Here is a 19427-nt window from a genome sequence, read left to right as displayed (position 1 = left end):
TTAGATGACCCAACTTTGATCAGATGACCCAACTTTGCTAAGCCTCAGAGTCCCTATCTGTAAAAGGCGAACAGTAATAGCACCCACCTCGTAAGGTCTTATGGAGATTCAAAATGAGATAAGGTATATGAAGTGCCTAGCATGGCGTCTGACACCCAGTAAGTGCCTGATAAAGGAGGCTTGTTAACATTATTATATTCTTTCCCATAAGTGTCATCCCAGACCTCTCCACCACGCGCCTACCCTCAGGATCAAGCTACTCTGTACTTGTGATAACTTCCCACAGGCTGATGGATGGAATAGTCTGTGAAACAAGGGATCCCACTGTATCCCTGGGCTTTAGCCCCAAATCTACAGATACTTCTGAAATGGTGTTCCCTTCGGTGGGTTACGATTTAAGGTTATAAAAACAAAACGTTTAAAGGGCAATTTTCTTACTGATCAGACCCTGTGCATGGCCAGATCGCCGTCTGAGGCCTTAGGCAGTGCTTCTCAATCTCCTGTTATTTTCTCCTGAGGAGGATTACAGGGCAATTTCTCTGGTCTCCCAAAGTATCTAGACTCCCAGTCAGCTTCCTCTCAACCCACTGCCCTCTGTTTTCTGAGCGATGAACCCTCTCCTTTGCCAGGAACCCGCTGCCTGGCATCACAGCCACAGTCTGGAGCAGCAGACCGTTTTCCAGGACCTCTTCTGCAACTCGACAGGAAGCAGCACAGTCACCTTTCATCGGCGTGTGGGGAGATGTGCAGGTCTTCATACCAAGGAGGACAAAGACTTTAAGTGGCCACCTCCCAGTGCAGGTCATGTTTTGTTGCCAAATTTGTGTGCCAAGGTTTTATGACAATAATTATGAAAAAGACTTTCCATTTTAATTCCTCTTATGCCTTTTCAGAATTGTTTTCTTTGTTTTTTTGGTCTTGGCTTATTTCATTCATCCTACCTAGGGATGCTTTCATTTGCTAGTAAGCTAGAAAGACACAATAAAGAAACATTCCCAGCCTCCTCCCTGAGAGCCACCAGGCACCGTGTGGAACTGGCTGGAAATCAGTGGTGTAGCTCAACCCCCATTCATCAGGTATCATATTACTGTAATGCCAGCACCTCGAAGGCCTGGACCCGCAAAGTGGATTTTCTCATTACTAGATCAGATGGAATGGGCAGAACTAAGAAATCTCTAAGTTCTACGGAAAAAGTAAGACACAAATGACATTTCCCTGAGCTTCGGCCAAAAGTCGCTTTACTTCAGCATCTGTGACATTTTAAATTGGTAGCAGATGCCAGCAAATAAAATGGGGAGGAAACAATACAAACATACACATAAATACATATTTATGTATACATATATGTGTATACGGGTATATTCTGTCAGCGGATTTGATTCAAATAGCCCCATGAGTAATATCTTATGCCCAAACACCCACAATTTTTTTAAAGAGCAAAGACCTGAGGGAATATTAGCTTCTTTCTAAGACAAGTATTGCCTCCTTTGCCGAACATCCGCATTTTAAGAGTTCTGCAGAAGCTGGATTATGAAATGCAAATCTCATCAGTCAGATTTTAAAGTATAAGCTGTATGGAACAAAATAAATACAGAAAAGTTGTACTACCAAATAGGAAAGCCCAGCAATTTTAATTAAAGAGAGATTAAACCTCTGCCTTTCTCTTTTAGCAGCTGGACATATTAGCCAGGCATGAGCATACTCTCCCGCGGGGCAATAGTCAGCAGCTCGTTAGGAATGTGCACAGTACTAACTTCAGAACAAAGACAGCGAGACGGGAGAAGCGGGGCCACCTGCCAGAGGAAGGGTGGAAATACATGCGCCTCGTTCACATGGATGCCACAAAAAGGACCAAAGAAACAGAGATTTGGGGGCCTCACCAAGAAAAGTTCATAGTCCTTCAGCCTCTTGGCTGAATGTGTTCTGCAGAAGAATCCTCAGGTTTGGGGCCTCTGCAAATTCCATGCACCGTGACTTTGCTGAGGTCACCAAAAGACGAAAGGGCAGCCTCAAAAATCCAAGGTCAGCAGTGTGGATGGGTCACGCAGGGAACTCATGTCAGACCCACTCTCCCCTTCCCAGTTTCAAGATTCCCTTCCCATCTCCCAAACCCTTTGCGCATCTGTTGTGGGCTTATGCTGTCCTGGATAGCTCACTATTAGTCACAGAACCATGGAGTTTTAGAGCTCAAAGAAGAACTGAAAATGGCCTTGACCAAATAAAGGGGGCAGACCCGGCCAGCTGGGCTTTGGTGGGGTCAACGGAGGCAATCAGAATTATGAAAAGGAAACATGCAGAATTACCTGGAGAACCTGCTGCTAACAACTCTGTTCTGCTGACAACAAAGGTACGAGACAGGGACAAAGGAACTGAAAAATGGAGAAAAACAGGGTGAGACCATATCAAAAGGCAAAAAAGGAGCTCTCTGTAATCAGGGGACAGGAGTGGATACCTGTTCTACCCATAGGAGCGTTCAGTTCCGGAAATGCAGAAGCCTATGTGATATTATATAAATCAACTGAACACACACTGCTTTCCAGGAAGAGGAACACAGGGAGGCTGGAATCGGGAGAAATTCTACTCACATGCTTCTTTACTAACCTAGGAATCTCTTAAGCCAGTAATACCCCATTGCAGTTTATAGCTCAAAACGTGCTCTCAAGGACTTCAGTCACAGCTAGCCACGCGAAAGGGGAGCTTGATTCATCAACTGCCCCGAGAGCATGACCCGAGCTGCCTGTGCCAGCACCTCGATACCTGTTCACAGCACAGCCTACAGCGTCCCTATCTGTGGCAAAAAATTATTCAATTCATTTACATTCTTAATTGGTCTGATTGTAACTTTGACCAGATGCTTTGAAATTTCACAGTATTCCATAGCAATTCAAAGTATTAGAGGAAGGTAAATAAAGAATATCATAAACAGATTTCTTGGGAATGGCAGACCAAAGTCAATCAATATGCCCTACCAGGCAGGGGTCATATTTTCTGGGCAGGTTTTTGTTTTTTGCTTTTTTTTTTTTTTTTTTAACTTGAGGTATAATTGACAAATAACTGGGCGGGTCTTGATAACTGACTACTGTAGGGTCTTTCTAGGCAAATCAACATTAATAAATAGAAACATTACCTTGGGATTATTGTACTTATTACTGCATCTCAATGAATATACAAAATCCTGAATCCTCAATGTAAAGTCAAGTAAAACGCTGGGCTTTGAAGTAAATAAGATGCCGTTAATGAAATTCTCTCCCTTCTGAGCATTTCCTACCACATTAGGTAGGAAATTGCAGCCCCACACACTTCCTATATGGAAGGCCTGCTCTTCAGTTCCTTTCCTGAATGTGATTTACCCTATATAAATCCATGGTTTAACATGAACTGGGCTAATATTTAGGATTCAAGAACTAGTGATGCATAAAAATGTACAAGTTACTCCTCTAGCTGTCCTTTCAAAGCCACCTTACATACCTGATTCTGCCAACCTGGGGCAAGTTGGAGGGTGGTTGCCAAGCAATAGTCACAACCTCAACACCTACTTGTGTTATACAAACATTTCCTCTTGTGCTTTAAAGGTGACAAAGTACTCATGTGAGTAGCATCACATTCTATTCTTCTAACAGCCACAGGAGGTAACCTTATACCCTTTTCATAACGAGGAAGCCAAGGGCCTTTCTCAGTCAGATAACCCATAAGTGGAACTCAGGCTGTCTCCGAGGTCTTCTTGGCCTAGTTAAGAATCTCCCCGTCCTCTCAGTAGTAGTGAAAACAGAAGATCACCTTGAAGTTGACAGCAGACACCTACTAATTAAGTGGGGTTAGACAGGCTTTTGTTCACACTGGGTGCTAGACAATGGGGACACTGGCCCATGTGACTCAAAAACCTGCACCAGGATAGTGAGCAGATGCATCGGGGACAGGGGAGGTTTAGAAATGTCAGAGAATTCTTGACATTTCCCTGGCTTTCTAACTGTAACATCTCTGGGCACCTGAGACATTGTGTGGAGCAGTAGATGAGGACCAACGTCACAACACAGACTTGTCTGCAGGTGCCCCCTCCCCTTTTTGAGACTGGTTTTCAGAAGTGACAGCATTCTTTTAGGATCGGCTATTTTAAAGTTTGAGGTTTATAAAAGGTTATTTCCTAGCACAGCATGTCATTTGGTATTTTGGCCACAAGGTGGTACTGCAGCCCCTGTTTACCTGCCTGCCCTGTTCCAGCGGGGATAAGGTAGCAAAGCAAGTGGTGCAAAGAAGAACCATTCAAGTCCCATCCCAGAGGTGAGCCAAGTATCCGCGTCCATGTTCCTACTAGAACAGACACCGCTTTCTGGCATCTTGTGCTCAGAGCACTAGGTCGATACCCCGTGGCACACCCACCCTTAGTTGGCTGACTTAACTGGCCAGCTCTCTAGTTGAGAAGAGCCGGCTATAGGCAATGGATATATATTAAAACCTCAACTACCCTCAGAAAAATGCAAATTAAAAGAAGTCCAAAAAAACACAAAAAAAGTCCAGAATCGTTAACATCTAAAAGAGTCAACAGTTATCAAGTGATGGATATGGAGCCACTGGAACCCTGGTCAGCACGGGCAGGAGTGTGACTGCCTCAGCCACCCTGGGAAACTGCGGGGCTGCAGCTATTAACGCCGACCCCGCCATTCCGCTCCTACACGTACACCCAACAGAAATGTCTTCACCCAAGGACGCGGACAGTGTCACAGACACACAATTCGGAGTAGCCCCCAAACAGGAAACTACCCCAGTGTCCATCTGCAGTGAAAAGAATAAATGCATTGCTGTATATTCATACCATGGAACACTGTACAGCAATGAGAAGAAACAGTACAAGCTCACACAGCAGGACAGATGAGTGTGACCAGGACAACACTGGGTAAAAGCCACCAGACTCAATGCAATATGTCCTGTATAATTCCATTTACCTGAAGTTCAAAAAGAGGCAAAACTAGTCAATGCTTACAAGTCAAGACAGTGGTTCCTTGGGGGAGACAGTGACTAAAGGGGAGGGTGGGGGGAGGGTTCTCTGGGGGTTGGTGATGTGCTGTCTCTTGATCTGGGAGCTGGTTTACACAAGAGAGTTCAGTTTGTGAAAATTCATGGAGGTATATATGTATGATGTGAGCAGGATTTTTTGTATACATGATACACTTCAATAAAAAGTTCAAAAGTAAATAAATAGGGTTAGCCGGCGGGTACAGAAAGATGACAATACAAGGGCATTACTTCCTAAAACCTAGCCTTGCCCTGAGGCTGAGAAGGAAACTCACCTGGGGAGGCTGTAAGGGCCATTACACCATAGTATGAAAAAGCACTGGCTTCAAACTTCATACCTTCTTTCCCAGCTTCTACTTCCACTTTCCCCTGTGAAAAGAAAAAAGGGAGCACGTTCAGTCCAATTACATGAATTTCTTTGCAAACTCTATGCAAGATTTAGTCCTCCCTCAGATTTTTGTCTAAACTCCTTTCCCAACAATCCCAAGGAAGTAAAAAAAAAAAGCCTCAGATAATCTTTCCCACTTAGATGGAGGAGAGGGTTAATTCATCTTAAATATGAAAAATTGGATTTAGCTGGAGATGCAGAGGTGAAAGTAGTGTGATGTTTAATTTCCACAAGTCCACTCAATATTTCCCAGCATCCCAGTCCGTGGGTTGAGAGCCCTCCCAGTAAGTGAAAGATGGGGCTCTTTTTCCACCCATGGGACAAACGCTGAGAAGGTGCTCAGTGACGGTCATCCAAGCAGTTCCACGGGAGCCTGAGTCAGAGCAGAGTCAGGGTCAAGGGCCAACATGGTTTCTCACCATGAAACAGGGAGGACTAAACCGGCTCCCAGCGGCGGAACTCCCTCTTATCTCCCTAGCATGGGTCCTGACCAATGAGCAGACACGTCGCAGGCCAATCCCTGGTCATCCAGACACTCCAGAGGCACTGGGACACCATGGTACTTCTCAGCAAAGCACCTTAAGTCATCTCGTTCCATCAGGACAAAACCTCTTCTAAGGTTCTCCCTTTTCTTTCCTTCCTCTAACTTGACTACAACTTCTTCCCTCCCATCATATCCTCTGGGACACACTGTGCCTTATTCATCCCTCTAGCCTTACGGTTCACCATAATCCTTTTCTGGGCTATTGGAAAACCCTCATAAGCAAGTTGCATTCTAGATTTCCAAGTCAAGGATCAGAACAGCACTGGCTCACCTTACCTATAATTATTGCCTCTCTAGTAGGAGGGTACGTTTATGGTGCATCCTTTACTATGGGTAAACAAAAATTAAGCTACCATTTATTGAAGAGAAACTGTGCTGACAATTCACGGTGCTTATGAATCCATTTTAACGCTCACAAGTCTAGGAAGCAGACACAATTACCACCCTCTTATAAATCAGGAGAGCAGGGCTCAGAAAGATGAAGTAACCGAAGAACAAACTCTTCACCAGGTGGCTACACTGTGCCACCTATGAACGCAAACTCCATCATTGTGATCACTCCCTATTATTCTATACCAAATTCCCAGTTATGGAAGCCCTTTCTCAAAACCCTTCTTCAGAAAACGATCTGTTGTCTCTCTTTTGGGTTTTTCTTCATTCAATGGAAAATATTAGTTTTATCACTCTCCAAACAATTCTCTTGCTATAATATCAAATCAACCTGCAAACCAACAAGCACTAAAAACCCTGACCATGTAGGGTCCTCCGGAGAGGCTGTGCAGCCTTGTGAGAAGACAGCCCTTGCTCCTCCAAGAGCATACAATGCAGAAAAGGGGAGAGCACACAGTCCAGAAAAGGGGAGAGCACATGAAACTCAACGATGCAAGGCAGTAAACAAAAATTCTTCCTGTTCTTGTATAAAGATAAATTTTATACAGGAAGGAAAATCTGAGGAGTAGGATTTGAGTCAAGGGAAGGGAACAGTGTTGAAAAGGTCAGAGGTGGGTGACAGCAGACTTTCAGGCTCAGTGGGTTTGCCAGGAAAGAAGGGGAGATGGGTTTGGAAAAACAGTTTGGTGAGCAGGTCAGACTGCGGAGCCCCTTGAAGGATGGGCTAATGAGGTCAGGTTCTTGAGCAGAGGAATACGGTTTCAGGAGGATCAAGTCTAGACGTACACGAGAGCAGTAACCACAGGACCGGAGCAAGATCACTATGAGAGGAGCTACGGATAAGGAATCAACATAATTTGGTGAAACCGTAAGGGAGAAAGAAGCGCAAGGAGAGAGAGGGGGCGTCAATAATCACAAGAGAAGTTTGCTCTGAGCGACTTGAAGAACGGGGACCCCATGAGTGGAGATGGAAATGTTGGGAAGGGGATGCATCAGTGATGGGGGCCGGGAAGAGGGGACGAATTCCCTCTAAGAAAACAAGGCCTTTTGAAGAGTTCATCAAAAAGGCTGAAATGGAAGGACGAAGGTCAGGGAAAAGGTCAGAACTGGAGATGGGGGTCTGAGAGAGGAGAAGAGAAAATGAGGAATTACAGCCCTTGACTGGGAGTAGGAGGAGAAAAAGAAACAAATATGGGACCAAAGGGAAAACGGATATGAGTAGAACCGGACAACCGTTGTCACCACAGAAGCTGGGAGAGGGAAGAACCTCAGAGTAAAAGGATGGTCAGAGGGTCACTGAGGAGGGAGCCATTGTGGCCTCAGGGAGTCTTTTCCTGAAGAAATCAGACTGTGGAAGGGAAGGGAGGGCAAGAGGGACAAAGCACAGGCAGCAGGGCCGCAGGGGAGCTGGCAGCAGCCTTGGGGTCAAATGAGGCCTGTTTAGGATTAGGCAAATTGGGGCAGAAAGGGCGGAAAGTTAGTGGAGAGAGAGAAGGTGGGAACTCAGGGAGCAAAAGCCAAAAGCTGGTGGGAAAGAATGGGATGTAGGGTCCCTAAGAGAGGGGGGCAGGGACACAATATTCAGAGACGATGAGCAGCAGAAATGGAGGTGCCCGCTGTGTATACCTTCAGTTACTTATCCATTTCTTCATGGACTAATCCCTGATTTTGTATCAGAGAGCTAAGATGTACGTATACGCTAACTGAAAATGTCTGCCTCAGTGACTGTAAGCTCGAAAGTGTCTGTAGGACCATCATGTAACCTGCATTTCTATGCAGAAAGTCAGGAGGAAGGATCAAATGCCGTAGAGCCTCATATCGTTTCTATGGATCTCCTGTTGATCTGGATCCTTTAATTTTTTTTTTTTTTTTTTTTTTTTTTTAAACAAGCTACAGGGCCTTCTGTGTTCCGTGTCCCTGCGAATGGGTGCCAGCTCTGGAACCTCTGTGCACCCTGGCCTCTCAAGAGACTCCCCCAGCAGCTGTGAGTCTGCAAATTAAATTAGGACAGCTGCTCGAAGATCTGCAGCCCCTCAGCTGATCTCTCCCTGCCCCCCAAGACAGGCCGGCAGGTGGTGGAGAGGATCCGCTATCTTTCTTCTGGAGTCTAGATCCATCAGATTACAGGCAGGCGTACTAGGTCAGTGGTTCCCAGCTGCTTGGATTCCAAGAACTAGGAAAATCCATCTTCCTTTCAGAAACAGAGAGAGGGTTGCCGCATTTTTATTTCATAAAATAAAGATATTTTTAAAACACAGCTATCTACTGCGACCATCATTCCACAAAAGCCCAGACATTTTAACCCCCAAAATATAGAAAATATATAATTTCAGAATAACAGGTCTTTAAGCTGAATACACACAGCTTTATGAAGAACTCACTGCAACTGTTTTTATTTTTCTCATTTTGCCTCAAACTGGTGAAAACTTTGCCAAGTATCAGCATTTAGGAACCACTGCACTAGACTAATTTTGCTGCAGTTATAAAACTGCAGTAAAGGAGAGGAGACCTGTGGTTCTCTCAGTTCTAACATCCTGTGATTCTACAATTCCAAAAGTTTAAAAAACTGCCCAGCCCTATCTCCTCCTCTAGAGGACTGAAGCTTTCCTGGTAGGCAAGTTTTAGAAACATCCAGTGAACACATTTTTTTTTACTCATCTATGTGTGTCAGTGTCTCAAAGAAGTGACCGTTTTCGAGTAAACCTACCAGTACACAAAGCAGGGCTACCCCATAAGGAAACGGCTTGCCTGGCCCAAGTTCAATCAGGTGTCTTCTCAGAAAATAAATTTCTTCCATATAGGGAAGGAGCTCCGTATCAATTTTACTTTTGAAACATTCACGAATTTGCTTTAGTCTAGTATATCACAAAAAAAAAAAAAAAAATCGAGACAGGACAGACTCCCAAAGGAAGCTAGGGCTTCATGTTGGTAAACTGACAAAACTGGAAGACAGCCTCACTGCAAAGCTGGCTCCCCGAGTGAAGTTACTACTACAGAATCCTACCTTCCTTTGGAAAAAGGTATTAGACAACTCTTTTCAAAGTTTCTAAGCATCCACAAAGTACCCAGCAGTCACGTGCTGTACCTGGCCTCAAGGCAGAAGCCTAAGCTATCCTCGTTGGCACAAACTAGATCAAGCGCTCAGTGGAAGCCATGGACTCAAGGCTGAAGACCCTCAGATCCCACACGCTGAGCATCTACTTGGTCTCCTGCTCGCCCTGGAATTGAGTTCTTTTTAAATTTTGTTTGTTTTTTAAATCACCATCACAAAATAGGGTTTGACACCTAAAAGGAGGTAATGAAATGCCAGGGGCACAAGTGCTAGGTTGTGTTCACCAGCACTGCCCAGTAAGAGGGGATGCACCACCCAGACATCCTCTAGCAACATTTTTCAATCTGCAGTCCACAGATGTAGTCCTAGCACTCAGCAAGTTTGCTTCATAAACACTTAAATTAAAAAAAATTTTTTTTTGACGGTCAAAAATTAATTGACATATATTTCAGGCTATCTGGTGCTGCCACCAGATGTCAGTGGCAGCATCTGCCTCCGTGCTCAAATCTGCTAAGTTGTTCTTACTACGTGAATCATCGTGGCTAAGGCTTGCTACTCAACCAACTGGGAGCTTGTTAGAAATGAAGCATTTCAGACTCCACCCTAGACGTACTGAATCCCCAAGGGATTCCCAAGCACACTGAAGTGTGAGAAGCACTGAGCCAAAGAGAAAGGAACAGGGGAGGACTAAACATACAAATAATCCGGTCACACCCAGTGGAGGCCAAATAACAATACAACATACTGCACAAACGTACAGAGTAGCTCAAACTGAGCACAGGGCTGGAGGGTGCCATCCTTGCCAGGCACACAGGGACCTAAGTGTGCTGAATGCAAGAGCCAGCGCCAGAGCTCCCTGCTACCGTCCTGCGACCAGTGGCACTTTCCTATCAGCCAAACAGTGTCATTTACACATTTAAAATACTAATTACAAACTTGTTTTCTTTATTGTTCTATGTAAGAGTTCTCAGCTCAAAGGGTTCAAAAGGAGCTCATGCTAGTTTTATATTTATACGTATTTAATTTTTAAAAAATAGAGTCAACACTAGGTATCTAAATAATTTTTTTCTGTAACATGGCTGTGTTATCTGTACACAACTCCAGAGTGAGGAAACATTATTCACTGGGACACGGAGACCCTGCAACTCAAAACTCCTTGAGAAGGTTTGGTATTGAAGGCTTCAATTCTCTCCCAATAACAAGTGAAATGATATTAAATATTGTCAAAGGCTGTTTAGTTCTAAGATGCTACCTGCCACCTCCACAAAAGAACAGATTTCACTCCGTAGGGAAAAACCCTTTCGAATCTATGTCAGAAGCCCTAAAGGAAAAGAGTGGATGGGGCAATTGAACAACAAAACGTCTGGGGCATGAAATCAACAAAAATTAACCCCAGAAAAAAAAGCATCCCTTTCCATTGATTACATAATTGGCAAAGGAAAAAGCTATTCCTCTTGTTTTCCTATTATTCGTTATATTTACTAAAATCATAACCTAATTACATGTTGTGTAAGAACAATGATTTTTTTTATCTGCTTAGACATTTTACTCCCCAAAGGACCAACAAATACTTCACTGTAAAATATCAACTATATATATTAGAAAAATGGTTTATAACAGTTATAATTACAGGCACACTATCTTTTTTGACATATTTTTGTACATGCTTTCTACTTCTTTTATGACCACATAATGATCTCTCATATTATCCACACTGAAATTTGATTAGCTTAGACATATGGACAATTTCTACTACTTTAATTATAATTGATAGATTTATTTGCTATAAATCTATTTGCATAAAAAGCTTTATAAAAAATGATTTCTTGAAATGCATGTATATGAGGGGTTTTATATATTCATTCCCAAAAGGAAGCTGCCAGTTTAAGCATGTGATTGGTTTACAGCATTTTTTTCTTTTTTATTCACTGTTCATCATGGATTTTTACAAAGATTTTTTGTTTTTGGTTTGTTTTAGAAATCAAGAATGGATGCTTAATTTTGTCCTGATATCTATTGATTTAAGCATAGGGATTTTTTCCTTCACTGCTTCCCTAATTAACACGGCATATTTTCGTTTTGTTGTCCTTCTATGAAACTAGCCCTGAATACCTAAAATAATCCTAATTCAGTCACAGTCACAGTGAATAGCTCTTTCGGTCTGTTATTGGTCTCTAACTGCTACCTTTTTATTTAGGAATTCTCCATCAATGTGGACAAGTGAGACTGGTCCAGAACATTATCAGACTTCAGATTAGGCCATACTGTCGTAAAGAATGCATTTAACTATCAAATCATCTTGTTCTATTTGTACAATACAGAAATCGAGTTCTTTAGAGTCTCAATTTTTTTTTTTTTTCCAAGCAATTCCTTTGATTCTAGCTGCTTTTTGGGGGGGAAGGGAGAACTTCTAGTTTTCTTTTTTCTCTTATCACATTAATTATGCAAATAGAATAATGATTTTTTAAATCTTTTAGAAGAACCAATCTTTATTTTATTTATGGGATGTAAAACTTTTTCATTTTAAAAGTTATTTTCATGACACTATTATTTAATTTGTTCTTTTTAGTTTGTTGCTTTGCTCTTTTTCTATTATAGAAAATCAGAGATTTTTTTTCTTATGTAAATACCTAGAGGAATAAAATTTTAAACTTTGACATACTGTGGATACGGTATTTATATTATTTAATAGTCTTTTATTCTATACCTTATGTATAAACCTTTGTAAGAGAATTGATTAGTTTTAAAATAGCTTAGTACTTTTCGCTTATGCATTTTTATGTCTAATTTTATTTCATTATGATCTATGCAGGTAGTTTTATGAAATTTCTATCTTTCTGAATTTATTAGAATTTACATGTGACAGCACAAATGACCAATTTTTATGAAGAAGTAACATAAAACTTTTTTTTTAAAGTGTATTCCCCTGGCTTTATATTTAATTTTCTTCAACTTGGTTAATTTTATTTACACAATTTAAAACTCTAACATTTTTTTCTTGCTCTTTTATGATGGTGGAAAAAATTTCCCACCAAGATTATGTTCCTACCCATTCCTACTTTTATATGTGTATTCTGTTAAGTTATTAAAGACATGTAGAGCCAATAAAGTTTTCTTTCACTATTTATTGTGCTTTTATCACAATACATTTTAGTTTAAAAATCTACTTTCTCAGATAAAACTTGAAAGTGCCTTTTTATTCATATGCAGTATGTGTCCCATAACCTATAGGATATTCTTTTAAGTAAGCTTACTTAAATGGTTTGCTTCGAATAAATTAGACTTTATTTCATCTAGGGTTTAAACTCAAAGTGATTGTTTCTAGTTATAATTGTATTCCAAACATCAATTACTTAATAAAAGAGTTTTTTCTAGTGTCTGAAGACGGCAGTTCGCTGGCACTGGGGCCAGGAAGGGAAGGCAGCTACAGCTGCTTTCCTCTGGTTTAATGCTCTTGAAATGCAGTAGAACATGCTCAATAACCTGGAATGAATTTCCAATGATGGATTAGTGATATTTTAGGGTGGAATATACTCTGTAAATGGTGATGGCTATGCTAGACTGACAGGGTATTGTGATATTTCATTGTCATACTCTTGGGTACCTCAGGTAACTGCCTGGCCTTCAAGAACATGATTTTCACCAAACTCTACAGTTTGAATACCTCCATAAACCCTTGAAATCTTTATGAAACTCCCACGATGGGGTTTCCCTGGTGGCGCAGTGGTTAAGAATCCGCCTGCCAATGCAGGGGACACGGGTTCGAGCCCTGGTCCGGGAAGACCCCACATGCCGCGGAGCAACTAAGCCCGTGTGCCACAACTACTGAGCCTGCGCTCTAGAGCCCGTGAGCCACAACCACCGAGCCCGCGCGCCTAGAGCCCATGCTCCGCAACAAGAGAAGCCACCGCAATGAGAAGCTCGCACACCACATCGAAGAGTAGTCCCCGCTCGCTGCAACTAGAGAAAGCCCGCACGCAGTAACTGAGACCCAACACAGCCAAAAATAAATAAGTAAAATAAAAATTAAAAAAAACTCCCATGACATCGTCAGTTCCAAGAACTTGTCACATGTGTAAAAATATTTAACCTGACATAGGTATTCAAATATAGGTACATGGACATAAAAACCTTATCAAAAATATCTTTAAAGATTTACTTATAAAGGGACAAGAATTATGAAGTCCCTCTTCCATAAAATCTATTTTTAGATCCACCAGCCAGGAAATGGCTTTTTTACATACCAATAGAGCATTACTGAATCAGAATTCATAAACGCTAACTATATCAAAATCGACGATTGAAAGCCACAGAGTTTCTAATATTACTGAAATTCACAATGTCAATCCTCAAAGTTCTAAATAAACTGTCTTAAATGTCATTCAGTTTCTCTAGGTTTAAGGAATATTCACATCTAGATTTTATGAGAAACATGAATGCCTTACTCCTTCACTGTAGTAAATCAAATAAATTCCCAACCCCCTCAGAGTTTCAAGCTTGTCTATCCCCTGAGAAAAAGAAAAACAATTCAGGATTGAATGAGACTAAGGTTAGTAGAATAATCAAGGTACTGACTTAGAAAACCTGCAAACAGAAGTTTCCAAGAAACACTATATGAAAGCAGCATATACCTGGTTAATCCATAGACTTTTCTACAGTTCCTCACTTCTGCTTCCAGAATTCACTATACAGTCCAAACACGGGGCATGAACACAACACTTCCCAGAGTTTCTAACATCTAGACATCTGATAAGAGTTATTTTCAGATAAAAAGAAACATCTTGATTCATTTAGATAATTGGGACTTGCTGGACTCAACGTAAATTGTAGATGGGTCTACCAAGTGCTAATTATACTCTTATAAAGATCCCTTCAATTCTTACCTAGGAAGTAACCAAGAAACAGGAGAATGCTTAAGGGGCTAGTATTCTTATATTGAAATACACTCAGAATTCCTGTAAAAGTAATTCTTCAATAAAGAGACACAAGAAATCAATAAAACTAGCATGCTATTCATTGTACTATTCATCTTGGTCTCCAGGCCAAGAACTGCGCTCTACCAAGCGAAACTGTGAGATAATAAGGGCCTCCTGTCAATCCAAGCACAAAAGCCCCTCTAGGGCCCTTAGGAGGGTTCAAATGGATGGACCTCCTCACCTTATATAGTGGATTATGTTACAGTGAGAAGGAGGTAAGTTACCATTGCCATGAGAGGCTGTGATTATCCCATCAGTTCTCATTAAAACAGAAGCTGGCAGTAATCAGGAATAAAAACAATAATAAATGGATTATTTTCATGGCGTTAAGGGAAGCGATCATAAGGCATCTCTAGGAAGTTGTGCAAGACCAAGTCGTAACGAAGGGCGGAAGAAATAAAAGATGATAAAAAGAAGACTCAAGGAACTCACAACACTTAAACTTCAAATGCCCAGCCAAGATTTAGACATGCACAGGTAATTCCCCAAACTCTTCAAAAAAAAAAAAATACAAACACCTAAATTCACCCTTCTTCAAATGAATGCCTCAGTGCCTCAGCAATCACTAAGTGCCCGTCTGTATTGGAAATTAAATTACTAACATTGCTTTATATTGAAATTGTTTGCAGATACGAAAACAGGGAGATGAAATTCTCCCACTGTAAGGCCACCCCAGAAGTTATTAAGTATGTTATATCCTTGACACCCATTCACCTATACCAAGTCTCCTCCAAACTGGAAGGGTGGGTACTCAATAAGATCAAACAACTGTTGATTAATTCTTCTGACCTGCAAAATGAGAACGAAGTAGTCTACGGGTTTGTTTCGCTGGTAGAGGTAGTATTCTGGGGCTTTCTTGTTCTTCTCATCATACTTCAGCTCCTGGATGACATTGGGGTGCTTTAGCAGCCTTAGAAGGATCTTCTCTGACATCTGGGATGGGCTAAATGCTTCTACTTCTATAGATATAAACACAACTTGATATTACACTTCAAATGGATGGAAAAAAATGATACTAGTGATTAAGGTGTTTAGAGAAAAGAATACTTGGAATTGAAGCGGTAACAGTATGGATTAACGAGACTTCCTTCCGTTTGGTGATCCGCTGGGGGCAGATTACCTGGGAGAAATTAGAAAATGCTGAATTCTCACGTTTGTTGCTTTAAAACTTTTCATTTTCAACCTGTCATTGGTTTCAGTTCTCATAAAAATACCCTCATTTTCTGACTGACACAAAGGAAAAGCAACCAGAAGCAGGCTCCATGACTGCCAGGACGCCCTGCAACAGGCCACAAAAGACTGACTGTCCAACAACAGCCAAAGGAAGAAGCAAAGGTCAGGAAGCATCTAGGTGTGGGTTAGTACCAGGTGCACAGAGGCAGTGCTCCACATCTCATTCTCCCATTCAACTACCCTGAGAAAGTCTGGGAACAAAGGAAGGCAGAGATTCAGAATAAAAGCAAGGCACGTGCACACATCAACATGCACTCCAACTTGCTAGTTAAAAAAAAAAAAAGTAATGTTGATCTGAGTTTACAAAGATATTGATTTTATTAAAATAACAAAACCCAAAATTACTGACTTGAGGGTGCTGTCCTGAAAGTGGACTTTATGGTGCCTCAGAGGCAGAGTAGGACAACATTTAGTTTTAAATTGTGGTTCTTAAATGATGAACAATATTATCAGAAATAGAAAATAATAAGCAAGTTAAAGACATTGTTTATGTTTTAAAATTTTTTAAATTTTATATGTGCGATATAAATTCGGCACTAGCTTCTGTGACTTTTTTGTAATAACAAAATTAGACAGTACGTTGTGGAAATTTTGGAAAACACAGAAAAAAATAAAGAAGAAAATAAAATCACCTATAAACCAACCACTCGTAACCATTCTGAGCAATTGGTGAGCATTTCTTTCTAATACCTCACCTAGGCATGTGTGCCGTGTACGTGTGTGTGTACACACAAGAACACAAGGATAATCTTGTGTACACACGGTTTTATACTGTTTCTTCTCACCTTACATTAAATTATGAGTATTTTCCCATGTCATAAATATTATATGGTGAGCATGTCCAGGTATCTGAAAACATGATCTTAAAGAGTACATAACATTCCATCACACGGCTGCCGTTAGCATTCTTTTCAAAATATCTTAAGTGTACTGCATTCAGTTGAAAGGCACTGGCTGCCCATCTTGGACACAGACGTCTTCTACAGGCCACTGGGTACTCTGATTTTCTCACACTTCCCCTGGCCAACAGAGCTCACCCTTCGCCTAGAGAGCCATCTGGGGATGTGAGCAGGGTCAGTCGGTCTCTCAAGTCCGTTCGACCTTGACCTCTCTGGAGCAGTCAGTGCTGGCTGGGTTGGTGGTTTTAATAATGTGAACACTTGCCTCCTGGAATGGGCCCAAGTTAACAATCTGATTTGAAGAGGCCATCAAGAAATCCATGTCAGAGTTCTTAGAATTTCTGATTTCATTAAAACCATAAAGGGTAAAGATTTTATTTTGAAAATTTATTGTTCTTCTTTGCAAATCATAGCACCTGTGTCACCACCGATGTCCAACTGTTCTTCTGAGGCAAGCTGAAGAGAGAACTACTCAACTGTCCGACACACAACGAGGTAGTGTCTGGTTTGCACTGTCCGCCTGCTCCGCCAGCTGGCTCTCCCCTGGACTTAGCTGAAGCGGATGACCTGGCCTACTGTTCACATGCAGTGTGGCACTAACATTCATCCTTACCTTTCAGACCAATTTTAAGTTACTGGTCCACCCCTGGTAAATGTCTCAGAGGGTTCATGCCGACACTGAACATAGGAGAGGAGAGAATTTAAAAAGAAAAAAACAAAACAAAACAAACAAAACAAAAAAACAAAAAACAAAACACAAAAGTGGCATTACTTATCACCCCATTTCCCAGTCTCCACCCCCAGCCCACCCCAGTCAGCGGTGGGTGAGAAACTCGCTCCAGGGTTGGCAGAGATTTCAAACTGTGATAAGCTGCACTTGCCTGTTGCTAGGAAACGGTGCATGGCCAGGAGAAGCTGTGGTGATATTTTAACCTTCATCTCGCTGTCTGTCTGCTTAAAGGCAGAAAAATCTTGCTTTCTTTCTCGATGGGCCACTTTCTTTTTCGTTCTGTTATCAGCTGAGGGAGAAATGGAAATACATTCCGTTAGACTGGGGCTCTTTTCGAATGAAAATGACATAATATATGGAAAAGGCTAGGCTCTCTCTCCAGATGGTGGGCACGCTACATACAAGCACCACATGGAAAGGGGAAGGGAGAGAGAATCCTCATTAAATCAGTGCAGCACAGTCATGACTGTGACACAATCCAGAGTAAGAAATCACAGGCAACCTGATGAGGAGCAACTATCGACACACTTCGTGAGGATCTTCAGAGCCCTTTTAAGTACATTATTGGGCAGCTGGGGACAAGAATCCTCCCCTCGTGGAGCCTATACAACCACATAGCAACAGAGCCTGTAGCCCGGAGTGCACACACGCTCCTGCTACTGAGGTCGCCACACCACAGTGAAGAACAATCATTACAGAAGACACAGGGAAGCACGTCCCTGCCTTTAAGAGGCTCCCAGCCTCTGCTGAAAGAGAACACACACACACACACACACACACACACACTTCTCAAGAAACAAACAAGAACACTTTCATGGAACAGTATTTTAATAATAATAACTGTTAGCTGCATTTCTACCCCAGACCATGAGATCCTCAAGGTCAACCAAATACAAAGGAAGTGCTTCAGAATAGAGGTCAGCACACTTCCTCTGTAAAGGGCTAGACTGCAAATACTTCAGGCTCGCAGGCCATGTATGCTCTGTTGCAACTACTCAACCCTGCTGTGTAGCAAAAAGCAGCCATATGTAAATGAATTAGCAGGGCTGTGTTACAGTAAAACTTTATTACGGATATGAAATTTTAACTTATCATTTTTGCATGTCACAAAATAAAATTATTATTCTGATTTTTTTCAACTGAAAAATGTAAAAAAAAAATTTTAGCTTCTGGGTCATATAAAAACAGGTGGCATGCTCTTGAGGGCTGTAGTTTGCCAATCCTTGATCTAGAAGGTGTCTCATGCAAAACCTTTCTTCAAGTATTTTTCTGGACAAAGTAATGATCAAGAAAAAACTAGGTTAGAGACAAGATCCTAATTGCTTCCTTTTTTTCCCCCAAGAATCATGAGTCTTTACATTACCATTTCATGCCGAGGGCAAAACAGAGTGATTACTAACTAGGCTTGTCCTGGGGAGACGGTGAACACAACCTGTAATTTTCCTGTCTCAAATTCTCTTTAGAATCAGGCAGCATAAATCAATGCAAGCATCCTAAATAATTTTCTAATGACAAAGGTAGTCATCATCCCTGATCTGAATCAAGAATATACCTGAACCACAAGTTCAGCATCTCATCTCAGGAAGCCATGTATGAAATCAGTCTCATCAAGGTTTAAAAGAAGTGAACTAAAGTGTAAACATAAAAGCTCATAAATGTCTAGATTATCTTTCTTACAATGAGGATTACCCCTGGGGAAACACGTAAATATGCAGAGACACACTTGGTATTAAACAGTCACTATGAGGAAGGATGAAAAGAATGTAAACGCAATACTAACAATATTCTCTATTATGAAATCTCTGATTATTCTCCAAGAGTCAAAAGGATAAAACACATAGGAACTGGTGTTTTTTGTAAAGAACACTATACAGATGTGAGGAAAAAATAAGATACATTTTCAGAAGGAGGTCAAGAGCTAAACATAAAATGTATTTTTTTAAGGGTGCATGGAAGACTTTTTAAATTTTTAAATGAGGGACATTCCCTTCTAACGGGACTGAAAACAAATCATTCCGCTTTGAGCAAGGCTGGCTTTGTCCTGGGTGCTCCAGGCCATTTGAACAGTCCATTTCCCCCTCCAAGTCACGCTTTAAAAGCCAAACAGGACAAAAAGAGCCCAGATCCTCTTTCTCTATACCACCTTTGAGAGCCCCGAACATCTCAGGCCTTGGGCCACCTCTGGCATTAAGAAACTCTTGAAAG

The 19427-nt window shown here is 41.5% G+C and overlaps 1 protein-coding gene across 2 annotated transcripts in view; it reads right to left on the bottom strand.

Moving 5' to 3' along the window:
* Positions 1 to 19427, bottom strand: part of CNNM2 (cyclin and CBS domain divalent metal cation transport mediator 2) — a 143823-nt gene that overhangs the window by 8698 nt on the left and 115698 nt on the right. Inside the window, exons 3-6 of one of the 2 annotated variants that reach the window (XM_029245518.1) lie at positions 17374 to 17511; positions 15150 to 15319; positions 5286 to 5379; positions 2304 to 2369 (exon numbers count right to left, since the gene is read on the bottom strand). In XM_029245518.1, the coding sequence (XP_029101351.1) occupies positions 2304 to 2369; positions 5286 to 5379; positions 15150 to 15319; positions 17374 to 17511 (468 nt within the window). The remainder of the gene's footprint in view (positions 1 to 2303; positions 2370 to 5285; positions 5380 to 15149; positions 15320 to 17373; positions 17512 to 19427) is intronic. The other variant, XM_029245520.1, reaches the window with a different exon arrangement.

This window comes from Monodon monoceros, unplaced genomic scaffold (genome assembly GCF_005190385.1).
Source record: "Monodon monoceros isolate NGI ecotype Baffin Bay Population unplaced genomic scaffold, NGI_Narwhal_1 Super_Scaffold_4, whole genome shotgun sequence".
In the NCBI taxonomy this organism is placed as follows: Eukaryota; Metazoa; Chordata; class Mammalia; order Artiodactyla; family Monodontidae; genus Monodon; species Monodon monoceros.
The sequence above is the reverse complement of the archived record's forward strand: the minus strand, read 5'-3'. Positions and strand labels throughout refer to the sequence as shown.